Source organism: Salvia miltiorrhiza, unplaced genomic scaffold (genome assembly GCF_028751815.1).
Source record: "Salvia miltiorrhiza cultivar Shanhuang (shh) unplaced genomic scaffold, IMPLAD_Smil_shh fragScaff_scaffold_173, whole genome shotgun sequence".
NCBI lineage: Eukaryota > Viridiplantae > Streptophyta > Magnoliopsida > Lamiales > Lamiaceae > Salvia > Salvia miltiorrhiza.
In genome coordinates, this window is record NW_026651437.1 from 519268 (window position 1) to 543320 (window position 24053).

The window sequence follows — 24053 nt, forward strand, 5'->3', positions numbered from 1 at the left end:
AACTGCAAATCAAACGACCCCCTACTCTACTGGAACTTTGGCTTTTATTTTCTGTAGAGGAGCTACTGCTTCCATCATCTTGATTCTTTCCCGTGGCGAAAAGGCCAAACATTTCATTGCCAAATCAAATATAGACTCTACACATTCTAACTTGCCCCAAAATAGTGGATCTTCTCTTGACAACAATCCAACAGCTACAATTCCGCTTATGGCGTTTTCTTCTAATGCATTTTCCACCCACTCCTTTATGTTCATTTCTCCATTGAACATATCATCTGTCGGCTTCTTACTCGTGAACATCTCCACCAACAATATCCCAAAACTGTACACATCTCCGTTGCTGGAAACCATTCCTTCCGAACCAAACTCTATTAAAACAATCATATAATTAGTAATTTCAAAACAAATTAAGCAGGATATAAACTTATTAACACATCACCTGGTGCTGCATAACCGATAGTCGCCATGTTTATCGTGCGAACTGCATCTTCACCGTTGTGAAAGAGCTTGGAAATGCCAAAATCACCAACACGCGCATTCATATCCGCATCGAGCAGCACATTGTTTGGCTTTATATCACAGTGAACAACCGTGAAAGTATGATGATGATGAAGATATTCCAAAGCCAACGCCACATCTATTGCTATATTCAGTCGTTGCACAAGATCCAGACACAAGTCGTCCGAATGCAGCCATTTCTCCAGGCTTCCATTAGGCATGTATGCGAGAATCAAGGCTTTGAAGTCGGGGCTACTGCAACAACCAAGTATCTTCACCAAGTTTCTATGTCGAATGCTGCTCAGTATCTGGCTCTCTGTCTCAAAGCTCTTGGTAGCTCTTTCTGATTGCAAGTTGAAGACCTTCACTGCAACTTGTGTCCCATCTGCAAGCGTTGCTTTGAATACTGAACCCAACCCTCCTCTTCCAAGCAGATTCGTCTCACTAAAATACCCCGTTCCCTCCTTGATTTCTCTCTCTGAGACTCTCTTCCAAGCCGATGGAATCTCAGCTTCAGGCGGCAGATTCCTCTGTCTGCGCCGCCGCCTGATGAGGACAATCACGACAACCACCAAAACCACGACTCCAAAGAAGGAGGGAGCAATATACTTCATCACTAGCCAGAAAACACCACTAGTTGATTTTGATCTTCCGCAAGGCGGCACTTGGAATCTTGGTGCACCGCAGAGATCAAAGTTGTGGAGAAAAGATTCCGCAGTGAGGTTTTCAAAGCAACCCTTATCCGGAATCTCCCCTTCCAATCTGTTGTGGGATACATTAACTTCTTCAAGATCTAGCCCTGTCAGTGACCCAGGAATCAAACCAGAAAGCTGATTCTTGGAAAGATCCAATTTCTTCATTCCTTTGAGCTCCCCCATTGATTGAGGGATGGATCCATCAAACATGTTATCTGATAAATTCAAGTATTCAAGTGATTTACAGCCGCCAATTGAGCTCGGAATATGCCCTGAAAAATTGTTATAGGACAAGTCCATTTCTCTCATAACATTCAAATTTCCGATTGCATCTGGAATCTGACCACTCAAATAGTTCGAAGACAAGTAGAGCATTATGAGGTCCTTGAGATTGAACAAGTTGGAAGGAAGTGAAGAATTCAGCTTGTTTGAGGCCAATAATACTTCTCTTAGCGATTTAATTTCCCCCAAACATTCAGGTATTGGACCAGCAAGCATATTACTACCCAAATACAAATTCCCCAAATTACTGATATTGCAAAGATCGCGAGGGATATATCCTTGCAACTGATTAGAATAGAGATATAACTCGATGACTTGCTTCAATTTTCCCATTGTTTCCGGGATGAATCCTGTGAATTGATTCTCAGATAAATCCAATTTTTGCAAACTGTTCAAGTTTCCAATTTCAGAAGGAATGACACCTCTAATGCTGCAGTTAGATGCTGAAAAAGTGACAAGAGAAGTAGATAGATTCCCAATGGAAGCTGGGAGGATTCCATTCATATGTGGATTGTGTAGTATTTCTAAGACCTTCAAATCTCGGCAGTTAGTTAAAGAAGAGAGAAATGTGAGCTCCTGATTAGGAGATTCAGCTCCTGTCAAATTATTTTCCCAGAGTCGAAGCGCTCGCAGCTGTCTTAGATTACCAAAGTCGGGGATGGGGCCGGTGAACGAGTTTCTATTCAATTCCAACATAGTAAGCTTAGAAGCATTGTTGATAGAGGTTGGAATTTCGCCGGTGAGTCTGTTAAAATATAAATAAAGCTCTCGCAGGTTGAGAAGCGAGCGCCCCATGGTTGGAGGAAGAGAGCCGGAAAATAGATTCTGTTGAAGAGCTAATATCTGCAGAGATGAGATATTGAAAATGGAAGGTGGGATGCTACCATTTAACAAATCATTGAAAGGCGCTGCAAAAACCTCAAGGCTTGCTAGATTACCAAACTCTTCCGGCAGTTCGCCTGTCATATATACAAGGATTAACTGCACTTGCAAATACTAACTGTCACCTAATTCTGATTTTGTACATCAACTCAAACATACTGCGTCAAAATAAATAGTAATTTTTTATTTGAAAAAATTAATGTCACCGTGACTAATTGAAATGCACACAATACGTAGATATCCAATTAAGGGTAATTTTATCAGTCCTAGGTTGAAAATGCAAAAGAATATTAAGGGTATGGCAACCATATATTTTTACTTATTTTTCATTCTTTTTAGTGGATAATTTTTTTGGACATGATGGAAAAAATTGAGCCTCCCCTTTTTATTTTCATTCTTGATAACATTATCAATGAACTGTTGCATATATTTATCATGCGATATATATTAGTGTAATAATAATTTTAATTTAAAATATGAAAAAAAATGTTGGATATTTTTTTTCCCACTCTGTGGAACATTGAATATAAAAGGTGTGGATCACTGAAATGTGATACTAATATTTTTTATTTTATTTTTTGTTACTTTTTATTTTCTTAGGGTAAATTTACAACATAAAAAAATGGACCATAATTGTTACTTGATCAACTTTAACGTGCAATCTAATGGATCATGGAACATTTTAAGCTCTATACGGTGGACAAAGATTTACACAAAAAGAAGAAGTCTATCTTGAGATATAAGAAACTATGCAACGTGACAAATTAATTAAGATAGAAGTTTATAAACATACCTGTGAATTTATTGTAAGCAAGATCTAGTTGTTTTATCGAAGTAAGATTGCCAACTTGCTTTGGTATGCGACCTGAGTTGCACATTGAGATAGAAACATTAAGAAAATATACTTCCTCGGTCCTATAAAATAGTCATAAAAGGGAATAACACGAGTTTTAATAAAAAATAGTTAAGTATATTGTGAATGGAGAAATAGTATCATTTTAAAGATATTGTCAATAATAATAATTAATTATATTATGAGCCAAGAAAAAGGACTCACCGTGTAATAGAATAGATAAATAAGATATAGAGGGTAATGCATTGTGGAGTAATGTACATAAATAGAATAATATTATTTTTTGTGAACACACACTGAAAAAGAAAATTAGAACTATTTTTTTATGACGAATGAAGTACTACTCCCTCTGTCCCACTCCAATTGGCTCATTTCTTTTGGGCACGGAAATTAAGAAAACTTATTTTTTAGTAAGAAAGTGGTAGAAAAGTGGTGTGGTCCATACCAATTAAGTATATACTCCCTCCGTCCATGAAAGAACTTCCTAGGAGGGAGTGGTACGGGTTTTAAGAAAAAAATATTGTTGAGTGTATTGAGAATGAATAAAAAGTAGTTGAGTGTATTGGGAGTGGTGAAAATGTGTTTTAATTAATATTGAGAGTTGTGAAAAGTGAAAAATAAGAGGATTATAAGTGGTGGGGTATAGTCCAAAAATAGGTAGGAAGTTCTTTTGTGGACGTCCCAAAAAGGAAAGATAGGAAATTCTTTCGTGGACGGAGGGAGTATTTTTTATTCAAAATGAAAAATGAGCCTATTAAAGTGGAACATCCCAAAAAGGGAAACGGGCATATTAGAGTGGGACAGAGCGAGTATAACTTTTTAAGCTACGCCTTACTTTAACTTGTCACATGGGTGGTGAATTGAAACCGATACCTGCTAGGCTGCTACACTACAAGAAAGAATAAAATCCCAATTAAAGACAAATTCTTCATTTGTAGAATTTGTAGAATTTTTCTAGATTTGGATTTGGAAAATAAGACTAAGGGTGTGTTTACTTTAATGAATAAATTTATCCATGGAAAATGATGGCTAATAAAAATTTATCTATCAAAATAAACGCAGCTAAGTGAAAAATGATAACAAGTATATATAGTATAAATAACTTCTCAGAGTCAAACTAAAGTATATATAGTATAAATAGCTTCTCTCAAAAAAAAATTGCTGTTGTACCTGTCAAGTTGTTCCGAGAAAATATCATATACTCCAATGACGTGAGATGTCCAATTTCTCTTGGTATACTACCTGTAAATTTAGTTTAACATAATAAACCAAATTGGCTTTCGGAATATTTGAACATTCTAGAGATAATTACAGTATTGGAAATTTACACTATTTCATTTAGGGATTGTGACAGGAATAGTTTTGGGCAGATCTATGATCTATCCAAGCTTTTTCTTTTTTTCCTTTTATACCTGCCTCCATAATTAATTCAAATTTAAATACTCCCTCCGTCGATAATTAATTCAAATTATTTAATTTTCCCACTCTTCTACGGATAATTCTGGAAAAAAAATTATGAAAAGGCCGGGTTTATGCACACAAATAAGACAAAATGATACCTTGAAGTTGGTTTGAACCCAAATATAAATTCCGAAGCATCGTCATATTCCCGATTCCGGTCGGCACACGGCCGGAAAACCTATTTCCGGCGAGCTTTAGCGTTTCTAGTGAAGACAGCCTGCCGATCTGCTCCGAAACACTTCCGTGGAGAAGATTGTAGCCCATGTCCAAAGTCTGCAGATTCGAAATATTAAACAGAGGAAATGGGATTCTCCCTGAGAATTTGTTGTTGTTGAGATGCAGATGTTGGAGCTGAGATAGGGCTCCGAGCCACGACGGTATTTCTCCGGTGAGGTTGTTGAATCCCACGTTTATCTCCTTCATACGACGCAGTTTAGAGAGCTCGGAGGGTAAGGCCCCCGCGAAATTGTTGGAGCTAACGTCGAGGGATTGGAGAAACGTTAGGTTTCCGAGATCTGGAGCGAGGTTTCCCCGGAGTGCGAGGCCGGAGAGGTTGAGGGCCGTGACCCTTCCCTGTTCGCCACCGCACGAGACGCCGGTCCAGCCGCAGATGGAGGAGTTTCTGGACCAGTTGCTGCTGATCAAGGCGCCATTGGTGATGCCGTTTATGAAGGCGAGTAATGCATCTTCATCGGTGGTTGAGTAGACAACTGTTGTCGATGAGCTGAGTGTTGTTGATATCAAAAGCATAATAAGAGCACAAGAAATAAAGGAGAATGCATCCATTAGATTAATCTGTCTGTGATTTGATTTTTTTTTGGCCTTGCATTTTAACACCGGTAGTGTGTTTGACATAGTTCGGAGATGTACCCATAAACAAGACATTTGAAGGAATAAACTTTTGATATCTCTCATTTTCCAATGATAAATTTATTCATCAAAATAAACGCATCCTTATTGGAAAATCATGGATAATAAAAGACGAGAAAATATTAGTTTTTTTATCTTTTTTTCTATATCATATGTTACTATAGATGAAAATGTTGGAAAATATTTTCATATCACTGCTCAAAGATAATATTTCCTCCGTCCACGAAAGAACTTCGTATTTTTCCTTTTTGGGACGTCCACAAAAGAACTTCCTACCTATTTTTGGACTATACCCCACCACTTATAATCCTCTTACTTTTCACTTTTCACAACTCCCAATATTAATTATAACACATTTTCACCACTCTCAATACACTCAACTACCTTTTATCCACTCTCAATACACTCAACAATATTTTTTCTTAAAACTCGTGTCACTCCCTCCTAGGAAGTTCTTTCATGGACGGTGGGAGTATTATCTAACATTTGAGATAAAATGAGTGAAAACGAACTGCCTGATAAAATATTTCACCTTGTCCGAAAAAAAAATTATATCATAATCAACATGTGAAAATGGTGAAAAAATTGTGAAAAGATATTTAATCTCTCTTTAGCATCTTTCACATGAATCCATCATGTTATAAGCCAACTAGTTTCTATATTTTTTCTCTCTTAAGCATATTTTTTCATTTAGCATCCTTCACTCGAATCCATCATGTTATAAGCCAACTAGCTTCTATATTTCTCCTTTAGTTTCAACAACTGATTTTGGGATTGTACTCAGATTTCAATTAAGCTGGCTCAGAATATGAATAACTATCTGTAGCTACTGGTTCGAGTGGATTTATGTTAAACTTTCAGATTCAGAGAATTACAACAGATTTTTCAGTGTTAAAAGAAACAACAAAAACATGTATTACTCTTACCAAATCAATGGCATTAAAGTGGATTTGAAGAATAACCCAAAATTTCTTTTCATTTCAATGATGTGTTCATCCCAATACAAGAACAAGCTCACAACGCTACATGAATGGTACATCTCGTGCATCTAGTGTACACCTAACCATACTTTACATTGTAAAGTTGTTTTTGAAGGTCTTTACATTGTAAAGTTGACAGTGAACAATTGCAATTCCCTTCTAAACACATTGGAAGAAGGATCGTTAAAGCATCTGCTATTTCTGGGACTAAAAAGGTCAAATTAAGTAAACGAGTAGAAAGTTAAAAGTTGCCACTTTCTCTTTTTCCATCAAATTACACTACTAAAAAAATCGATTATTATGACACTTGAAAATGTCATCAGAAACATATTTTCATGACACTTTACCTTTAATGGCACTTGGTGCAGATGTCATATTAGTAAATGTAATAATAGATTAAGTGTAATGATAGAATTTCTATTACTACACTGACAAACGTCATAAAAAATGATATATAATGTCACAAAAAAGTGTGTTGAAATGTTGTATAATACTACACTAATTTACCAGGACAAAAAATTATAAATTGCCCCCCACAAATATTTATAATTGTGCATTTTCCCCATAAATGTCTATTATTTACATTTTTACCTAGAAATATCTATAATTTGTATTTTTCTCCCTCAAATATTTGTAAATTATATTTTTATCCTTCAAATATTTTAAATTTATATTTTCTTCCTTCAAATAATAAATATAATTACGTTTTTTCACTGCTAATATACTACTATTATTTAAAAAAAATATATTTAGATATAATGTTTAATACTAAAAGATTAAAATTACATTAACAGTAACAAAAGTATGAAATTTATATTAAACTATTAAAAATCATCCAACAAAAAAAACTAATGGACAACCCAATCAAAAAATACGCAAATTAAACATAAAAAGATCCAAATATGTAATGGTCTCATGCCACATATGTAAATTGAATACATACCCAACAATATAAAGTGTTGTGTCTTCTACTATAATTTCACAAGTATAAAAAAAATCTATAGAGTTCACTGCAAGAGCTTTGATTGAAACAATCCATGGCAAATTATAGGAGAGCATTTATCCAAACATTTCCATGTATTCGTCCACTCCATATTTTCTCTTCGATCGTATTACCAAGCTGTGCAACACTCTAAATCTGTCTACGCTGCATGCAAATCAAGCCAAAATATATTCAATATATTTTAGAATCATAGCAGGACAATTGAATTTCAGAAATAAAAAAGCACAGGGAATATAAGTAATCTAAATCAAATATTTATAATAATCTCAAAACTCCACAGTTCAAAAGATGGTGTTGAGAGATTAAAATTAAGAACTGAGGCAATGAGGCATAAACTCACATGATTCACACCTTCAAAGATATAATAAACTATAAAAACTATTTTTCCAGCAAAAAGATTAAAACATGAAAGGGTTGAAATGTTATCTTCTGTTCAGAAATAGGTGCAGAGCGGGACCCAACCAAACCACTCGTGCCATTGACTAGTTAACATATTCGAATCTTTAATAATACAAATCAAAAGCATGGTTTCCTGCATCAGCAAATTAAGTGCATATCTCAAATCTCTAAATGGAAAAATAAACTAATGAGCTCTATCCTTTTATGCCCTTATCATTTCTTTTGAAATTTCCACAAAGAATAATACACCTACTAATCATGTGCACATTCCAACACAAATAATTTCCACAAAGAATAATACACCTACTAATCATGTGCACATTCCAACACAAATACCAAGGGATTCACATATGATATAAGTATCCATGCCATTTAATATATCCCAAGAATAATAACACAAACAATACACTTTGTCAACATAAATTTAGAGTACCTGTCATCAGATGTAAACCGAGCAATCATTAATATTCAATGTGGTGAGGAGCAATATATGCAGAGTAGGGAGAGAGTACAAATCAGAGGAACCACTCTCATCAGAGGAGCCGTATGGGTCAGGAGAACCATTTATACCGGAAGGATTTCATCCATCAGAGGAATGACTCTAGCCAGAGGAGTCATCCGCACCAGAGAAGTCATTCTTGACAGAGGAGCCCTCTCCTCCAGGGAAGTCATCGTCATCAGAAAAGTCAACTCCATCAGGGAGGTCATTACCGCCAGAGGAGACGCCCTTGCCAGAGAAGACGTGTTTACCAGAGGAGTTCTTCATGACAGAGAAGACGTGTTTACCAGAAGAGTCCCTCATGCCAGAGATGTCAATATCACCAGAGAAGACGCCTTCGCCAGAGAAGACATTTCCATCAGAGGAGCCAATAAACGCGCGGGAAGGTCTCCCGCGTATTATCGAAATTACCAACGTACCCTTCCACCACGCAGGACGCATGCACCGAAGATGTTTTTACTATTTTACCCCTCCGCTTGTAAATCTATAAATAGGGCACGAGCTCGTGTATCATTTTTTTTACGCTATCTCATATTTTCGAATACAACAATCAGTTTTTCTCTTGGGCTCCAGTTTTCCGATTGCTTTACTCCATTCTTTCCGATCATCTCTAGGTATAGCTTATACTTTTCATGTTATAGTTTAGGTGTTGGTTCCGTAAACACCAACTGGCGCCGTCTGTGGGAAACAATGGGCTAAGGCGTGAGAATTCCACCCCCTGCGTATGCAGATCCGGAATCGTCGCCAGATTTGCATGCGTAGGTCCCAATTACGCCATCATTCGGATATTTCGAGTTATTGTAGATCAGTTTTCATGTTTTCGTGCAAATTTACTTACAAGTTCGGGAGATCTACGTTCAATTGTGTTTTTGTGCATGGGGAAAAGGTGGCGACGGTTATAAATTATGAATTAGGGAAAACTTACGTTTCTTCACTGTGGATCGGGGTAATTATGGGCAAATGTGAGTTTCCTTTGGAGAATGGAGAGATTATTCGTAGATCTAACGGTTTTATCGGTGAATTATGGAATTTTAGCTCTGTTTTTGCTTAATGATTGGCTCTGTGTTGGGAATTTGTGGGTTTGCAGCGATAGGATGTTAGTTAGCACTCCATTTTTGTTATGATTGGGCTTGCGTGGTTGATCTGTGAGTGTTTTTTGTTCGCGGATGGTGATTATCAGTATTTTCCATGTTTTTATGGTTAATCCTCGTGTTTTACCGGTGAATCGGGGAATAGTGTTTTGTCTTCGTTATGATGAGGCTGATACTGTTAATTTACTGGTATTTTTCATTTAAGAAGGATGTTTATCAGTGGTTCCATGGTTTCTATGGTTAGTCTTCGTTGTGCTTGGGCTCGTGTGGTTAAATCTGTGGGTCTTCTTCGTTTAAGGTTGATAATTACCGTTACTTCATTTGCCTGAATGACAAATCTTCGTTCTATACCGTTGGATCGGAGTTGCTGCCCTGTTTTTGTTATGCTGGCTCTGTGCTGGGGGTTATAGACGCTTTTCGTTTAAGGGAGGGGGTTTATGGGCGTTTTCCATGATTTTCGTGGTTAATCTTCGATTCCGATGATTGAATTGGGAAGTTATGCTTTGATCCTGATGTATCGGAGTTCTTTGTTGCGGATTTACGGGTTTTTGTGGTTAATCGTCGATGTCGAGAGTATTTATTGTCGTTGATACAAGAGTTTTACCTCAATAATATGATGATTAAACACTTTGTCTTAGTTATGGTGAGATCCATATTGTTGTTTTGTGAATGATCTTCACTTATGGGAAACGATTATTCATGATTCTCCATGTTTTCCTTGACTAATCTTCGAATTATTAGCTTCGTCTCTTACATAATTCCTCTTCTTATCATGTTTATTGCAACCGTGCTAACATATCTTCTGGTGATAGCTCTGCTTGTATTTATCCCTGGGTATTTTGCGTCTGTTGAAGTTTTATTGAGGGCTCTGTTTTCCCAATCTATACTCTGGGTTTATTTCCCCGAGTGTAGAATTACTTGGAAGGGAATTTTTTAACGGTCTCTGCACCGGAAACCGGGATTTCCTATTGGATTTCTTACATTGGGACTCCAATCGGTAATAAGGGGTTTATTCTTTCGTCGTTAGAATGGTTTCTCACTTTGTTTATGTCTAGGTACCATGGGATCATCAGATGCTCACCGCAACTTAGAAAGGGAGTTCGACTCCGCTGCTCTCACCACTGAGATGCCACCTTCATTGTTCCCGGGCCTCCAGGGCAATGCTACCTTCACTGCCCCACCAGGGTTTCAGGCTATCCCCGCCACTCCGTTGACAGGGTTGAATGCAAGCCTCCAGAGATCTGCTCTGGTGACTCCAGGATCTGACATGCCATGCTTAACTCCCGCGTCTGGAGCGGGACAACTCACGTTTGGATCGATGGAACAGATGATGGCGCTGCTTCACTACTCCGCTGTGCGTCAGGCACTAGGAACTCCCATGTTGTCCAGTGTTCCCACTGTAGCTCCACTGGTGGGAACGGCTACTTTGCAGGGCACTGAGGCCCCACCTCCCGCTGCTCAGGAGGTAAACACTTTAGCAATTAACAAACAAGCTGCGATGCCTCTGGAAGTGCAAGGGGACCCGGCTGATAGGGAAGTGGAAAGAAGACCAGAGGGGAGTCGGGTCAGACTCAACAGTGTTGTGAGAAAGGAGAGGGTTGACGAGTCTGATAGTCAGTCCGTCTCCTTGGTGTTCGAAGAAGAGAGACCGAGGGAGAAAGCTCGGCTAAAAAACCAAGTGTCTCAGCTGAAACATCAACTCCAGGATCTGGAGGAATCACTGAGGGAGAAATCCCGAAGGGAGGACAAGGAACAAAGGTCAGGAAAATCGCACCGGGTGGAGAAGTCCCATCGATCGGAAAAATCGCGCTACACAGAGAGGTCAGAGGAAAGAGAGCCGGAGTATTCCTCTGGCAGACATGAATATAGAGTCCACAAGCGCCACGCTCATGAAGTACCCAGGGACAGGAGGGAACAGGGGAGGCATAAGGGGAACAAGAGAGCTAAGACATCGAGGTTCCACCCGATCCACAACCGCAGTCCTTTCTCGGACGATATTTTGGCAGATGCCTTACCTAGAAGCTACAAGCCCATCTCACTGGATTACGATGGCACTACCGATCCGGAGGTACACCTCAATCGGTTTGAAGGGTTGGTTACTTTGCACATGTACACGAAGGGCATCAAGTGCCGGATCTTCTCCACTACCCTTACTGGACCAGCCCAGTTATGGTTTGGGACGTTGCCCCCAAATTCCATTCACTCTTTCGAAGAATTACAGACTCGTTTTTTGCGTCAGTTCGCGAGTTCACGGAGGGTGGGGAAGTCAGCCCTTTCGCTGATGGATATTAAGCAGGAGCAGGGAGAAACGCTTCGGGAATACACAGCAAGGTTTAACCTTGCCGCTCTGGAGGTGCCGGAGGCAGAATCGCAAATTAAAAACTGTGCCTATGTCAGAGGACTCAGGCCAGGGATCTTTTTTGACGAATTACAAATTCGACCCGCAAGGGATTTTGATGACATCATGGCAAGGCTGCCGGGGTATCTACAGTTGGAGGACGCCAAAATGGCGAGGAAGGTGGAAAATGAGAAACACAGAGTCAAGAAAGCTGAGGAAGCACCCGAACGACAAAGACAGCAAGATAGGGCCCCATTCAGAGGGTTGCCTCCTAGGGTACTCCCACCCCAGGGAGGAATGCCATCTAATCAACAGCGCACAGTGAATGAAGTAACACGGTTTACCGAATACACGCCCTTGATTAAACCACAGGAAGAAATTTTTCATCTAATAAAGGATCAGCCGTTCTTTAGGGCACCGGGGACCTACCGGACTGGGCCGCCGCAGGAAGGGCCTAACAATAAGTTGTGTGAATATCACAATTCCTTCGGGCATTACACGAAATATTGTGGACATCTTAAGCACCAATTGGAGTTATTGGTGCGCCAGGGATGTCTCGACCACTTCATTGACAGGGGAAATGAAGGTCAGAGGAGGACTGATCAGAGGGATCAGCGGGATCAGAGAGATCAGCGAGATCAGAGGGATCAAAGAAATAACCGGGATCAGCGGCGAGAGCAGGGGAACAACAATAGAGATCGCAGGCTCGATGATAACCAGGATAATCGCAGAGAAGGGGCAGATAGACAAAATCTCCCTTGGCAAAATCTTCCTCCCCCCCCATATAGAAGGGAAGTTCACATGATTTGTGGGGAAAACGGGATGCCCACATCAAATAGGGCTAAAAAGCAAGTCGTCAGAGCAGTCAAAGCAGGGTATTATCCTAAAAGGGTCATGGAAGTCACCAGCGCGGCAGAGGAGCCAGCAATCACTTTTGGAGCAGAGGATATACGCACATTAATGTATCCACATGATGATGCGCTGGTCATCACGGCAGACATCGCCGGCTGCATTATTCACCGTATTTTCGTGGATTCAGGCAGCGCTGTAAACATCTTGTACAAGGAATGTCTCCAAAATATGGGAATTAATGCTCATGTTGAGCCGACAAATGCTCCTCTGTTTGGGTTTGGAGGAGAGATGGTCATGCCCCTGGGGTATGTAGAGCTGCCGTTGATCCTTGGCAGTACAGTGGCGGGCAACAAAACAAGGATGGTACGTTTCCTAGTGGTGGATATGCCCAAACCCTCGTACAATGTCATACTCGGCCGGCCCGCCTTGACGGCGTTCAAGGCGGTTATCTCTTTGTTTCACCTAAAAATGAAGTTTCCAATCGAGGGTGGAAGAGTGGGAGAAGTTTGTGGCGATCAGACGACATCAAAAGCATGCCACGTGCAAATGCTCACACAGTCAGCGGGGCAGAAAAGGGAAAGATGGACAGAGGGGTCGAACGCCCGGAAGAGGGGGAAAGTGGGCGAGGTGCATGCCCCAGCAGAGGAACGCCAAGAGTTGGCGGATTTATTAAAAGACAGAGACTCCACAGAGAAAACCGCGCTGGTGTCCACTAGCGATGTTTGCAATATGATAGAGTTATTTCCAAGGAAAGAGGGTTTCCAGACTAAGATTGGATCGGCCATGAGTGATCAAGTCAGAGAGGAGCTCATTGGTTGTCTCCGGCGAAATGCGGATGTGTTCGCTTTCAGCACCGCAGATTTGAAGGGAATCGATAGAGGGTTGGCGGAGCATTGCCTCAACGTGGACCCTAAGGTCAAGCCGGTAAAGCAACGGACAAGGAATTTTGGGGCTGAAAAGGACGCTGCCATCAGAGAGCAGGTCTATGAACTATTGAAAGCTGGGCATATTGTGGAAGTGCAATACCCAGAGTGGATCTCAAACGCAGTGATGGTACCCAAGAAGACAAACACCTGGAGGATGTGCGTGGACTTCCGCGATTTAAATGCTGCTTGTCCGAAGGACCACTATCCTCTGCCGAGGATTGACCAATTGGTGGACTCCACTTCAGGATGTGCTTTATTATCCATGATGGATGCGTACCAAGGGTATCATCAGGTAAAGATGAACAGGGGAGACATCGCCAAAACGGCCTTTGCCGTCTGTTGTGGCGTATATGGGTGGAAGAGTATGCCGTTCGGTCTGAAGAATGCAGGAGCCACATATCAGCGGATGATGGAGAAAATTTTCAAAGAACAGCTTGCTAAGAATATCTCAGTATACGTAGACGATATGCTCGTACGGAGTAACAGGGCAGAGGACCATGTGGCGGATCTGGAAGAAATCTTCACAGTAGTCAGAGATCACAGACTCATGTTGAACCCAGCCAAGTGCACTTTTGGGGTCACAACAGGGAAATTCTTGGGGTATAAAGTCACACCAGCAGGGATTGAGGTCAACGCCGACAAGGTCAAAGCTATTTTGGAAATGACACCGCCTAGAGGAATCAAGGAGGTGCAGACTCTGAACGGGCGTATCACTGCCCTAAGCAGGTTTATATCGAGATCGGCAGAACGGAGCATGCCGTTTTTCAAAGTACTGAGGAAGGGAACCAAGTTTTTGTGGACAGAGGAATGCCGCGCGGCGTTTGAGGATCTTAAAGTATACCTAGCGAAACTCCCAACCCTGACCAAGCCGGTCCCGGGAGAAACGTTGTATTTATACATAGCTATGGGGGAGGAGTCAATCAGCTCTGTGCTAATCAGAGAGGAAGGAAGTCATCAGAGACCTATCTATTTTGTCAGTAGAATTATTCAGGGCCCTGAGCTCAACTACACAGAGATCGAGAAGGCGGCTCTGGCGGTCATGATCACGGCAAGAAAGCTGAGGCCTTATTTCCTTTCACATCGAGTGGTGGTACGCACGTCTTTACCTTTTAAACAAGTTTTGGGGCGCGCGGATTTGTCGGGAAGAATGGTCAAATGGGCTGTGGAACTAGGGGAATATGATGTAGAGTACGAGCCACGAACGGCGATCAAGGCGCAGGCATTGGCAGACTTCATACAAGAAACAACTCGTCGTCCCATACCAGAGTTCTGGGTGGCTTATGTGGATGGGTCAGTGACGAAAGAGGGGTGCGGAATCGGGGTTTATATTACTTCGCCAGGTTATGGGACATACCAGTTCGCCATCAAATTCACCTGTCGGTTATCTAACAATGAGGCGGAGTATGAGGCCGTGGTCAGAGGGGCTCATATCCTGTCAGAGCTTAAAGCTGAGTGTGTCATTATAAAGACAGACTCCCAGTTGGTTGCACAACAATTCTCGGGAAGTTACAGTGTCAAGGATCAGAGGATGAAGGCGTACCATACCAAAATTAGCGAAATGAAAGAAAAATTCATGGAGTTTAAGCTCGAACAGATTTCTCGGGAGGAAAACACGAAGGCCGACCTACTGGCCCGCATGGCTAGCGCAGTAGAGCAAACTTGGAGCGACGAGATCATTTTACTCTGTGATACCAGAGAGATGGAAACTTCGCAGGTGTTCTCGGTAGAGATCAGAGATGATTGGCGGGCTCCGATTATACACTTTTTGAAGACAGGGGAACGACTAAGCAGAGAATCCAACCAAAGGGCCCGCTATGAAAATTACTGCCTAATCAATGATCAACTCTTCAAAAGATCTTTTACTCAACCTCTGCTAAAATGTTTAGTCGCCAGAGGAAGCTAACTTTGCTCTGAAAGAGATTCATGCAGGTTGCTGCGGCGGGCACACCGGATTTCGAGACCTCGTACGCAAGATCATTCGGGCAGGTTTTTACTGGCCTCACATCAACCAGGAAGCCAGAGAGTTTGTCCGCAAGTGTGAAGCTTGCCAGCGGCATGCCGGGAAAATCAACATACCAGGGGAGCCCATGGGTGTAATGTACGCCGCCTGTCCGTTTGATAAATGGGGCATTGATATAGTTGGGAAGCTGCCTACAGCACCTGGAGGGAAATGCTTTCTCATTGTGGCAGTGGACTATTTTTCCAAATGGGTCGAAGCTGAGGCCGTGAGTAAGATCGATGAAGTTACAGTGGAACGTTTTATCTGGAGGAATATCTGCTGCAGATTCGGAGTGCCACGCATCATCGTGTCTGATAATGGGACTCAATTTACAGGGCAACGGGTTGCGGACTTCTGCGATCGAATGGATATCACACAGCGTTTTGTCTCGGTGGCTCATCCACAGGCAAATGGACAAGTAGAATTGGCTAATAGGACCATATGTGAGAGCATCAAGAAGAGGCTAAATCAGAGCAGAGGGAAGTGGGTGGAGGAGCTGGATACCGTTCTTTGGGCTTACCGAACTAGTCCAAAAACGGCGACAGGGGAGGCACCATTCACACTGGTGTATGGATCCAATGCGGTGATACCAGCAGAGGCACGACTAGAATCATACCGGATTACCACGTACGACACTGAGCACAATGAGGAGCTCCGCCGAGCAGAGCTGGACTTGGTGGAGGCACAGAGGGAGGAAGCCCGTGTTAGAGCGGCCAAGTACAAAGGCATTATCAAAGCGGGATATGATAAACGGGTCAGAGTGAGGAAATTGTCGAAGGGAGATTTGGTTCTCAAGCGAGCTGATGCATTAAAAGCGGTGGGTAAGTTCGAAGCCAATTGGGAAGGGCCATACATCGTCACAGAGGTTTTGGGAGGCGGGGCGTACATATTGTCGGATTCAGACGGCAGAGCTCTACCCAGACCATGGAATATAAACACACTCAAAAAGTTCTATGTATAACTGCTTCTTAGCAGGAGTAATCACTTGTAGACCGGATACTCTTTTTCCCCACAGGGGTTTTAACGAGGTCCGGGGCCATAATATCAATAAAACAGATATGTGGTTCTAGGGAATTCCCTGGTGTTGTGTTTGTTTATTTCAATTTTTATTTTCTTACATTACATATGCTACCTAACATGTTCGTGCAGAGCACTGCACATGTCACCAGAGCGGGGAGTAGGGTGTATACCCATAATCCTCAATTTTTAAATTCAAAATGCAGACTCAAAATGCAAACTGCTTCTTAGCAGGACAAGGGAGAAATAAATACAAAAACTGCTTCTTAGCAGGCCAAAGGGAAAACAAGCATCAGGGATGGACGTCTCTCTTTCCACGATCCAACACTCCGAGTTCTTCTTCGTGGCTGGGACACGCTCACCTTTCAGATCTACTCCAACTCCACTCTGTGTCTGCAGAATACCAAGAAAAACAACAAGTCAAAATGCCAAAAAGAAAGAATACAGAGGAGGAACAAACTAAAGGCCAGATCTGAGGAGCCAACGCTCAGATCCGGAAACCCAACGCCCAGATCTGGGAAATCAACGTCTAGATCTGAGGAGCCTGGTTATAAAACACTCAAGCAAGGGAACTCCACTCGTTACAACCACAAAGTTAGAGATCTACACCAGAAGCACAGGGGAAAAGGCGGAGCCCTCGGGGATGTGAGTGTTTAGAGGGGAAATTCCCTTACTTGAGTGCCATACAACCGATCTAGAGAGGCAAAACATCAACAGATCCAGGGTTTGAAGGATCGGAAGAGGATATATATAGAGGCGATACTGGGCTTAGAAAATGGGCTAAGAAATAATGGGCCTACGCGAGTTTATGGGCCGAGGAAGGAGTAAGAAATAAACGGGACAACATGTTCATAACAGAGTATTGCACATGTCACCAGAGGGGGGAGTAGGGTGTATACCCGTAGATCCCAATTTTTAAATTCAAAAACTGCTTCTCAGCAAGATTAAGGCAAACCAGAGGAATCACGCTCCACCAGAGCAGAGGGGTCACGCTCAACAAGTCAGAGGGGTTGCTGACAATCGTAAGCCGCGAAAGTTGGTTGTGCCGCCCGGGCCCTCCATGCTCCGCGCAGAGGTTGCTGACAATCGTAAGCCGCGAAAGTTGGTCGTGCCATCCGGGCCTTCCATGCTCCGCGCAGAGATAGCACTTAATTGTAAGCCGCGAAAGTTGGTTACACCCCCCGGGTTTTCCATGCTCCGCGCGGAGGTTACTTTAACCGTAAGCCACGAAAGTTGGTGGCACCCCCCGGGTCCTCCATGCTCCGTGCAGGGTGTTCTTTCAATCGTAAGCCGCGAAAGTTGGTCGTGCCAACCAGGCCTTCCATGCTCCGCGCAGAGGTGGCACATAATCGTAAGCCGCGAAAGTTGGTTACACCCCCCGGGTCCTCCATGCTCCGCGCAGAGGTTGTCCTTAACCGTAAGTCACGAGAGGTGGTGTGCACCCCCCGGGTCTGCCAAGCCTCGTGCAGGGTGTCCACTTAACCGTAAGACATGGAAGGTGGTGTGCATCCCCCGGGTCTGCCAAACTCCGTGCAGGGTGGACCTTTAACCGTAAGCCACGAAAGTTGGTCGCACCCCCCGGGTCTTCCATGCTCCGTGCAGGGGGTTACTATTCAATCGTAAGCCGCGAAAGTTGGTCGCGCCATCCGGGCCTTCCATACTCCGCGCAGAGGTGGCACATAATCATAAGCCGCGAAAGTTGGTTATACCCCCCGGGTCCTCCATGCTCCGCGCAGAGGTTGTCCTTAACCGTAAGTCACGAGAGGTGGTGTGCACCCCCCGGGTCTACCAAGCCTCGTGCAGGGTGTTCATTTAATCGTAAGCCGTGAAAGTTGGTCGTGCCACCCGGGCCTTCCATGCTCCACGCAGAGGGTTACTATTTAATCGTAAGCCGTGAAAGTTGGTCGTGCCACCCGGGCCTTCCATGCTCCACGCAGAGGGTTACTATTTAATCGTAAGCCGTGAAAGTTGGTCGCGCCACCCGGGCCTTCCATGCTCCACGCAGAGGGTTACTATTTAATCGTAAGCCGTGAAAGTTGGTCGCGCCACCCGGGCCTTCCATGCTCCACGCAGAGGGTTACTATTTAATCGTAAGCCGCGAAAGTTGGTTGCACCCTCCGGGTCTTCCATGCTCCGCGCAGAGTGCTCAAGCATGGATGGGAAGCAGCGTGGATGGGAAGCACGAAATCGCCAGCAAAGAAATCAACCAAATCCTCGTTAGAGGAGGCGGTGAAATCCTTTCCAGAGGAATCAACCAAATCCTCATCAGAGGAGGCGGTGAAATCCTTCCTAAAAGAGTTAACCAAATCCTCGCCAGAGAGGTCATCACAATCCTCGCCAGAGGAGTCATCACAATCCTCGCCAGAGGAGCCATCACAATCCTTGCCAGAGGAGTCATCTCAATCCTCGCCAGAGGAGTCATCTCAATCCTCGCCAGAGGAGTCATCACAATCCTCGCCAGAGAAGTCATCACAATCCTCGCCAGAGGAGTCATCAAAATCCTCGCCAGAGGAGTCATCAAAATCCTCGCCAGAGGAGTCGTCAAAATCCTCGCCAGAGGAGTCACCCAAAATCCTCGCCAGAGGAGTCGTCAAAATCCTCGCCAGAGGAATCATCAAAACCCTCGCCAGAGGAGTCATCAACAAGCAGCAAAAACAATATAAACAATAGAGATAAAGGAAGCGAGGAAGGGAAGGAAATTTCATTAAGACGAGCCCGGAAGGCAGAACTATACATCAAAAATGGGAGGTAAAATGTTCAGTTGGTACAAATTAAAAAGTTACAAAAAATTCTTTCTGATAAAATCAGGAAGGAAGTAAGGAGCATCAAGAGGGAGGGATAGAGGCAGCTGGGACAACAGCAGAGGAGACAGGAGTAGAGGCAGATGGAACTGGGGAAGAAACACCGCTTGCAGGGATCTGGCTAGCAGAGGCAAATACCGGCAGCATACCAATCTTCTTCACCTTAGGGAGACAAGTCCCTAAATCCAATAGCTTGGCAGCCTCCTGCACATACAGATTCTCATCTTGGTACAGATCAAACAGCTGATCCATCGTAGCAGAGGAAGAGGCAGAGTCGGTGAGGGCAGAAGCTGCTAAGTCAGAGGGCAGGGGAGGCTCCATGCTGAGTTGAGAAAAGGTTCGGGTGCTCTTGCCAGAGGGATCTTGCAGCCGGTTCACAAAGCGCTCTAGGGAAGCAGAGAAAGCAGGCGTGAACATAGGGGCAGCGGGCAATGACTCAGATCCAATCCCAAAGGTAAAATAGGGAATAGCTTTTTCCAACACCGGATACCACCATTCGGGTTTCCTGGGAGGATGAGCAGGGATTCCCATCCGCTTGTTTATCTCCTCATCCTTGAGGTTATCCATCAGAGCATGAAAATTCAAGGTGGCGAGCTGCTCCGGGGTTGCCCCTGCCATTTCCAACGCCTTTGTGGCAGATTGTTCTATCACATAGGCAAAAAGGGGCCCAAAATCCTCCAAGTATTCTGGGGTCCGTTTGAAGGCCTCCAAGGTGCCCTCCAACACCACTCCCAGAAAGCGCTGACCCTGCGGAGACAAGAAGTACCTCAGGCGCTGATCCCGCGTGCCCAAGATGTAAGCACGGGTCTGAGTTTCCACAGATGTCTTTTTCCAGTCACGCCTGGCTCCTTTGTAGGCCTGCTCGTACTCCGTCTTGAACCTGGCAAGGACTTCGTGGCTTTCCTTAGTCGTCCTGGTCAACTCAGAGACCAGAGAGGACTTCTCTACCTCTGCTTGAGCTAGCCGGGCCTTCAAGTCAGCAATCTCCGCTTCAGCCTTACTCAGGCGTTCCACCACCCCAGTAACAGCATCATCACGTTTGGCAACGTCCGCTTGTTCTTTCTCTCTCTCTTTCTCTGCCACCTCGTAGTCATAAATGCATTTAACAGCCCCCCATATCCCCGACTCCGCCTGCAAGAAAATAAAATGGGTTACAACAAAACGATAAAGGGCTAATAATTTAAAAATTTCTTTAACAGAGAGTATAAAATGCAGGATACCTGAAGAGCCAACCGGCAGAGATGAGTAGCTAAAGCCGGCCGAGACAGTTTCTCCATTTTCTCTTGATCCTTCGAGTGGACACGGGCTATCAAGGCGTCGATCAATCCCTGCCCCGATAAGCTCGAAATCGGCCCAGGAACAAGATCCTCTGGTTCATCAGCCGAGGACACCACAGCTTTGCCCTTACCCTTTCCAGCAGCAGAGGGGAGAACTTTAGAACCACCAGCTGACTTCTTGGCTGGCCCCTTGCCCTTGTCCCCAGCAGAGGGGAGAATCTTTACACCACCAGCAGACTTCCCTGCTGGCTCCGAAGATTTACCGGCCTTTTTCAGGCCCTCTCGTTTCTCCTTCTCACCCACAGAGATCAGGGAGCCCCTCTTCCTTTTCCTCGAAAGCTCGGCAAGGGTGGCATTGGGAGCCGAATCAGGCGAAGGAACCTCATCGGTAATATCCACGACTTGGATATCTTCTTCACGGGAGCCAGCGGCATCACCAGCACTGGAGCGCCTACTTCTGTGAACAAGAGCCCCCACATCAACTTCCTCCGCATCAAAGGAGTGCGAGGCATCCACATTCTCCTCTGGGATTTCAACTACAGGGGGAATGGGGATCAGTTGGGAACCAGCAGGCTGCTCCGAGGGACTTGTTCTGGAAGCAGAACCGCTTGGGCCATGTGCTCCGCTGCCAGCAAGAGAAGGGGTGTCAGGCAAATTGTCCCCACATTTCGATCTCCAAGACATATCTGCAAACCAAAATTTCACATCATTAAAAGCAGGGTAACAAAAGCTAATGTGTTTTCTAATGTATATTTTTTACCTATTGATCTCGCTGGATACAGGGGAAACAGACCATTATATGCCAGAGAGGAATTGTTCTCGGCCAGATACCTACAGTCTAGAGGCTGGGCCTTATTCATAGCATTAAGATGAGCTATAATACTCAGGTCGCGAGTGGAGGGGACTTCGGGAGAGGCTGGCTTATAAGTAGTGCGACTTGTATGCCATTCTAGTTCCAAAACGTGATAGTCGCGCCAGGTGCCGAAAAGGGTGCGCACATAACAATAATGCTTCAGGAAACCCTTATCGAAAGAATTCAGAGAGGAAAGGAAGGTGGTAGGATATTTCGGGTGAGCAGCAAAGCTATACAGGGGATTGCCCTGCATGCGGAGGGTCTGGGTCTGACAGAACAATTTGGCGGTGTCCCCAACACCGTGAGCTCGGCACAAAACATGAAAGGCATATAATCTCCGAATGGCAGAAGGAGCGACTTGAAAAAAGGGGATGTGAAAATAGTTACAAACATCAACCAGCAGAGTAGGAGGAGGGAGTCTCAAACCAGCATCTATTTGAGCTTTCCAAACAACTATCACCTTGGGATGACGAAGGCTTTCAGGAGGCGTTGAATCCTTACAAAAGGCCTCGAATTTTAAACCATCAGGACGCCTACATTTGCTTTTCAATTTTTCCACCTCCGCGACATTAAGGCGGGATGGAGGAATACGTTTGGGGGGTTGGCGGGGTTTTTTCCCTTTTTTCCTAGGTGGAGAAGGAGGGGGTGCAGTTTGAGATTCGTCAGAAGTAGAGGGGGAAGGAAGATTTTCAGGATCTTGCAAAGATGGGGAGGAAGATGAAGGGTCTTGGGCAGAAGGAGAGGGCGAGCGAGAGGGTTGAGGGGCGGAGGTGCAGGCCATGATGGGAGATGCCAACCCTAGGGTTTCTAGCACGCTCAATCAGAGCACCAACAGTTATACCACTACACTACGATTAAATACAAAATTGCAGTGAAGAGGATACACGAGTTACCTAGACCGGAAAAAGATGGACGGTAAAACCTGGAGCGGAAGGGTCGTGGGAGAATGCCGGAACAGTGAGGAAATCGCCGGAAAATGCAGAAAATTCGCTCGGAAAACTTGGAGAAGAAGAATAGTGAAAAAAGGGGAGTTCGAATCGGCTAAGTAAGATTGTACGCGGGTAACCACCAGCACGCGGGATGAACGGCACGTGGCATACGGAAGAAATCGACGGATGGGAATTTATACGGAAAGGCGAAAGGACGCAAAGGTTAAAAAGTAACCTCGGGTACGGGGAAAATACTGTAGACTGGGCAGACATTTAATGCGGATGACGTCATCCACGCGGGCGAGTCCTCTGACTAGTTGCACCTCTCCAGAGTGAACTAGCCAGGCCAGGGAGCGGGAGTAACAAAAATGCCAGAGAACAATTTACAGGGTCTCTTTTTACTCTCATAATGTCAAAATGTCAAAATGCTTATGTCTTTATGATTTACAGGGGCCAAGGAAAATAACAAAGCTTTGATGCTGATAACACACCACTGGTTGAACACGAAGAATACCCGGTTCAACCAGACTAGAGGGGGGAGTGGTTGGTGAGGAGCAATATATGCAGAGTAGGGAGAGAGTACAAATCAGAGGAACCACTCTCATCAGAGGAGCCGTATGGGTCAGGAGAACCATTTATACCGGAAGGATTTCATCCATCAGAGGAATGACTCTAGCCAGAGGAGTCATCCGCACCAGAGAAGTCATTCTTGACAGAGGAGCCCTCTCCTCCAGGGAAGTCATCGTCATCAGAAAAGTCAACTCCATCAGGGAGGTCATTACCGCCAGAGGAGACGCCCTTGCCAGAGAAGACGTGTTTACCAGAGGAGTTCTTCATGACAGAGAAGACGTGTTTACCAGAAGAGTCCCTCATGCCAGAGATGTCAATATCACCAGAGAAGACGCCTTCGCCAGAGAAGACATTTCCATCAGAGGAGCCAATAAACGCGCGGGAAGGTCTCCCGCGTATTATCGAAATTACCAACGTACCCTTCCACCACGCAGGACGCATGCACCGAAGATGTTTTTACTATTTTACCCCTCCGCTTGTAAATCTATAAATAGGGCGCGAGCTCGTGTATCATTTTTTTTACGCTATCTCATATTTTCGAATACAACAATCAGTTTTTCTCTTGGGCTCCAGTTTTCCGATTGCTTTACTCCATTCTTTCCGATCATCTCTAGGTATAGCTTATACTTTTCATGTTATAGTTTAGGTGTTGGTTCCGTAAACACCACAATGAGTGTCAATATTGAGTAGGTGTCACCTGCATGTATAATGTAAGTACGTAATAAGAATCAAAGTATAATGTAATTGGTCATTATATGTTAAAAATCATTGATAATTTTTACCAAAGAACATGGCCAAGCAATCATATGACCAACTGTTTGGGAAAGCTCTTGAAAATTGTCGTAAGGCCTGATCAATTGCTCCTTAGGTTCAACCACAACTTTCACATTTACTTTACACCAATTTGATCCTAACATTTGTCCCCCAACTTTTGTACTTGGATCGATGCTATGAATACATCCTTTTGCAACAATTTCT

The 24053-nt window shown here is 43.9% G+C and overlaps 1 protein-coding gene across 1 annotated transcript; it reads right to left on the minus strand.

Moving 5' to 3' along the window:
* On the minus strand, positions 1 to 5595 carry LOC131002658 (probable LRR receptor-like serine/threonine-protein kinase At3g47570). The gene is made up of 5 exons (XM_057929129.1): positions 4770 to 5595; positions 4381 to 4452; positions 3151 to 3222; positions 440 to 2434; positions 1 to 368 (listed from the first exon to the last, which is right to left on the minus strand). Exons 1-5 carry the CDS (start codon positions 5584 to 5586, stop codon positions 22 to 24), a joined length of 3303 nt encoding a protein of 1100 aa, XP_057785112.1. The 5' UTR covers positions 5587 to 5595; the 3' UTR covers positions 1 to 21.
* Positions 5596 to 24053: the final 18458 nt, after the last annotated feature.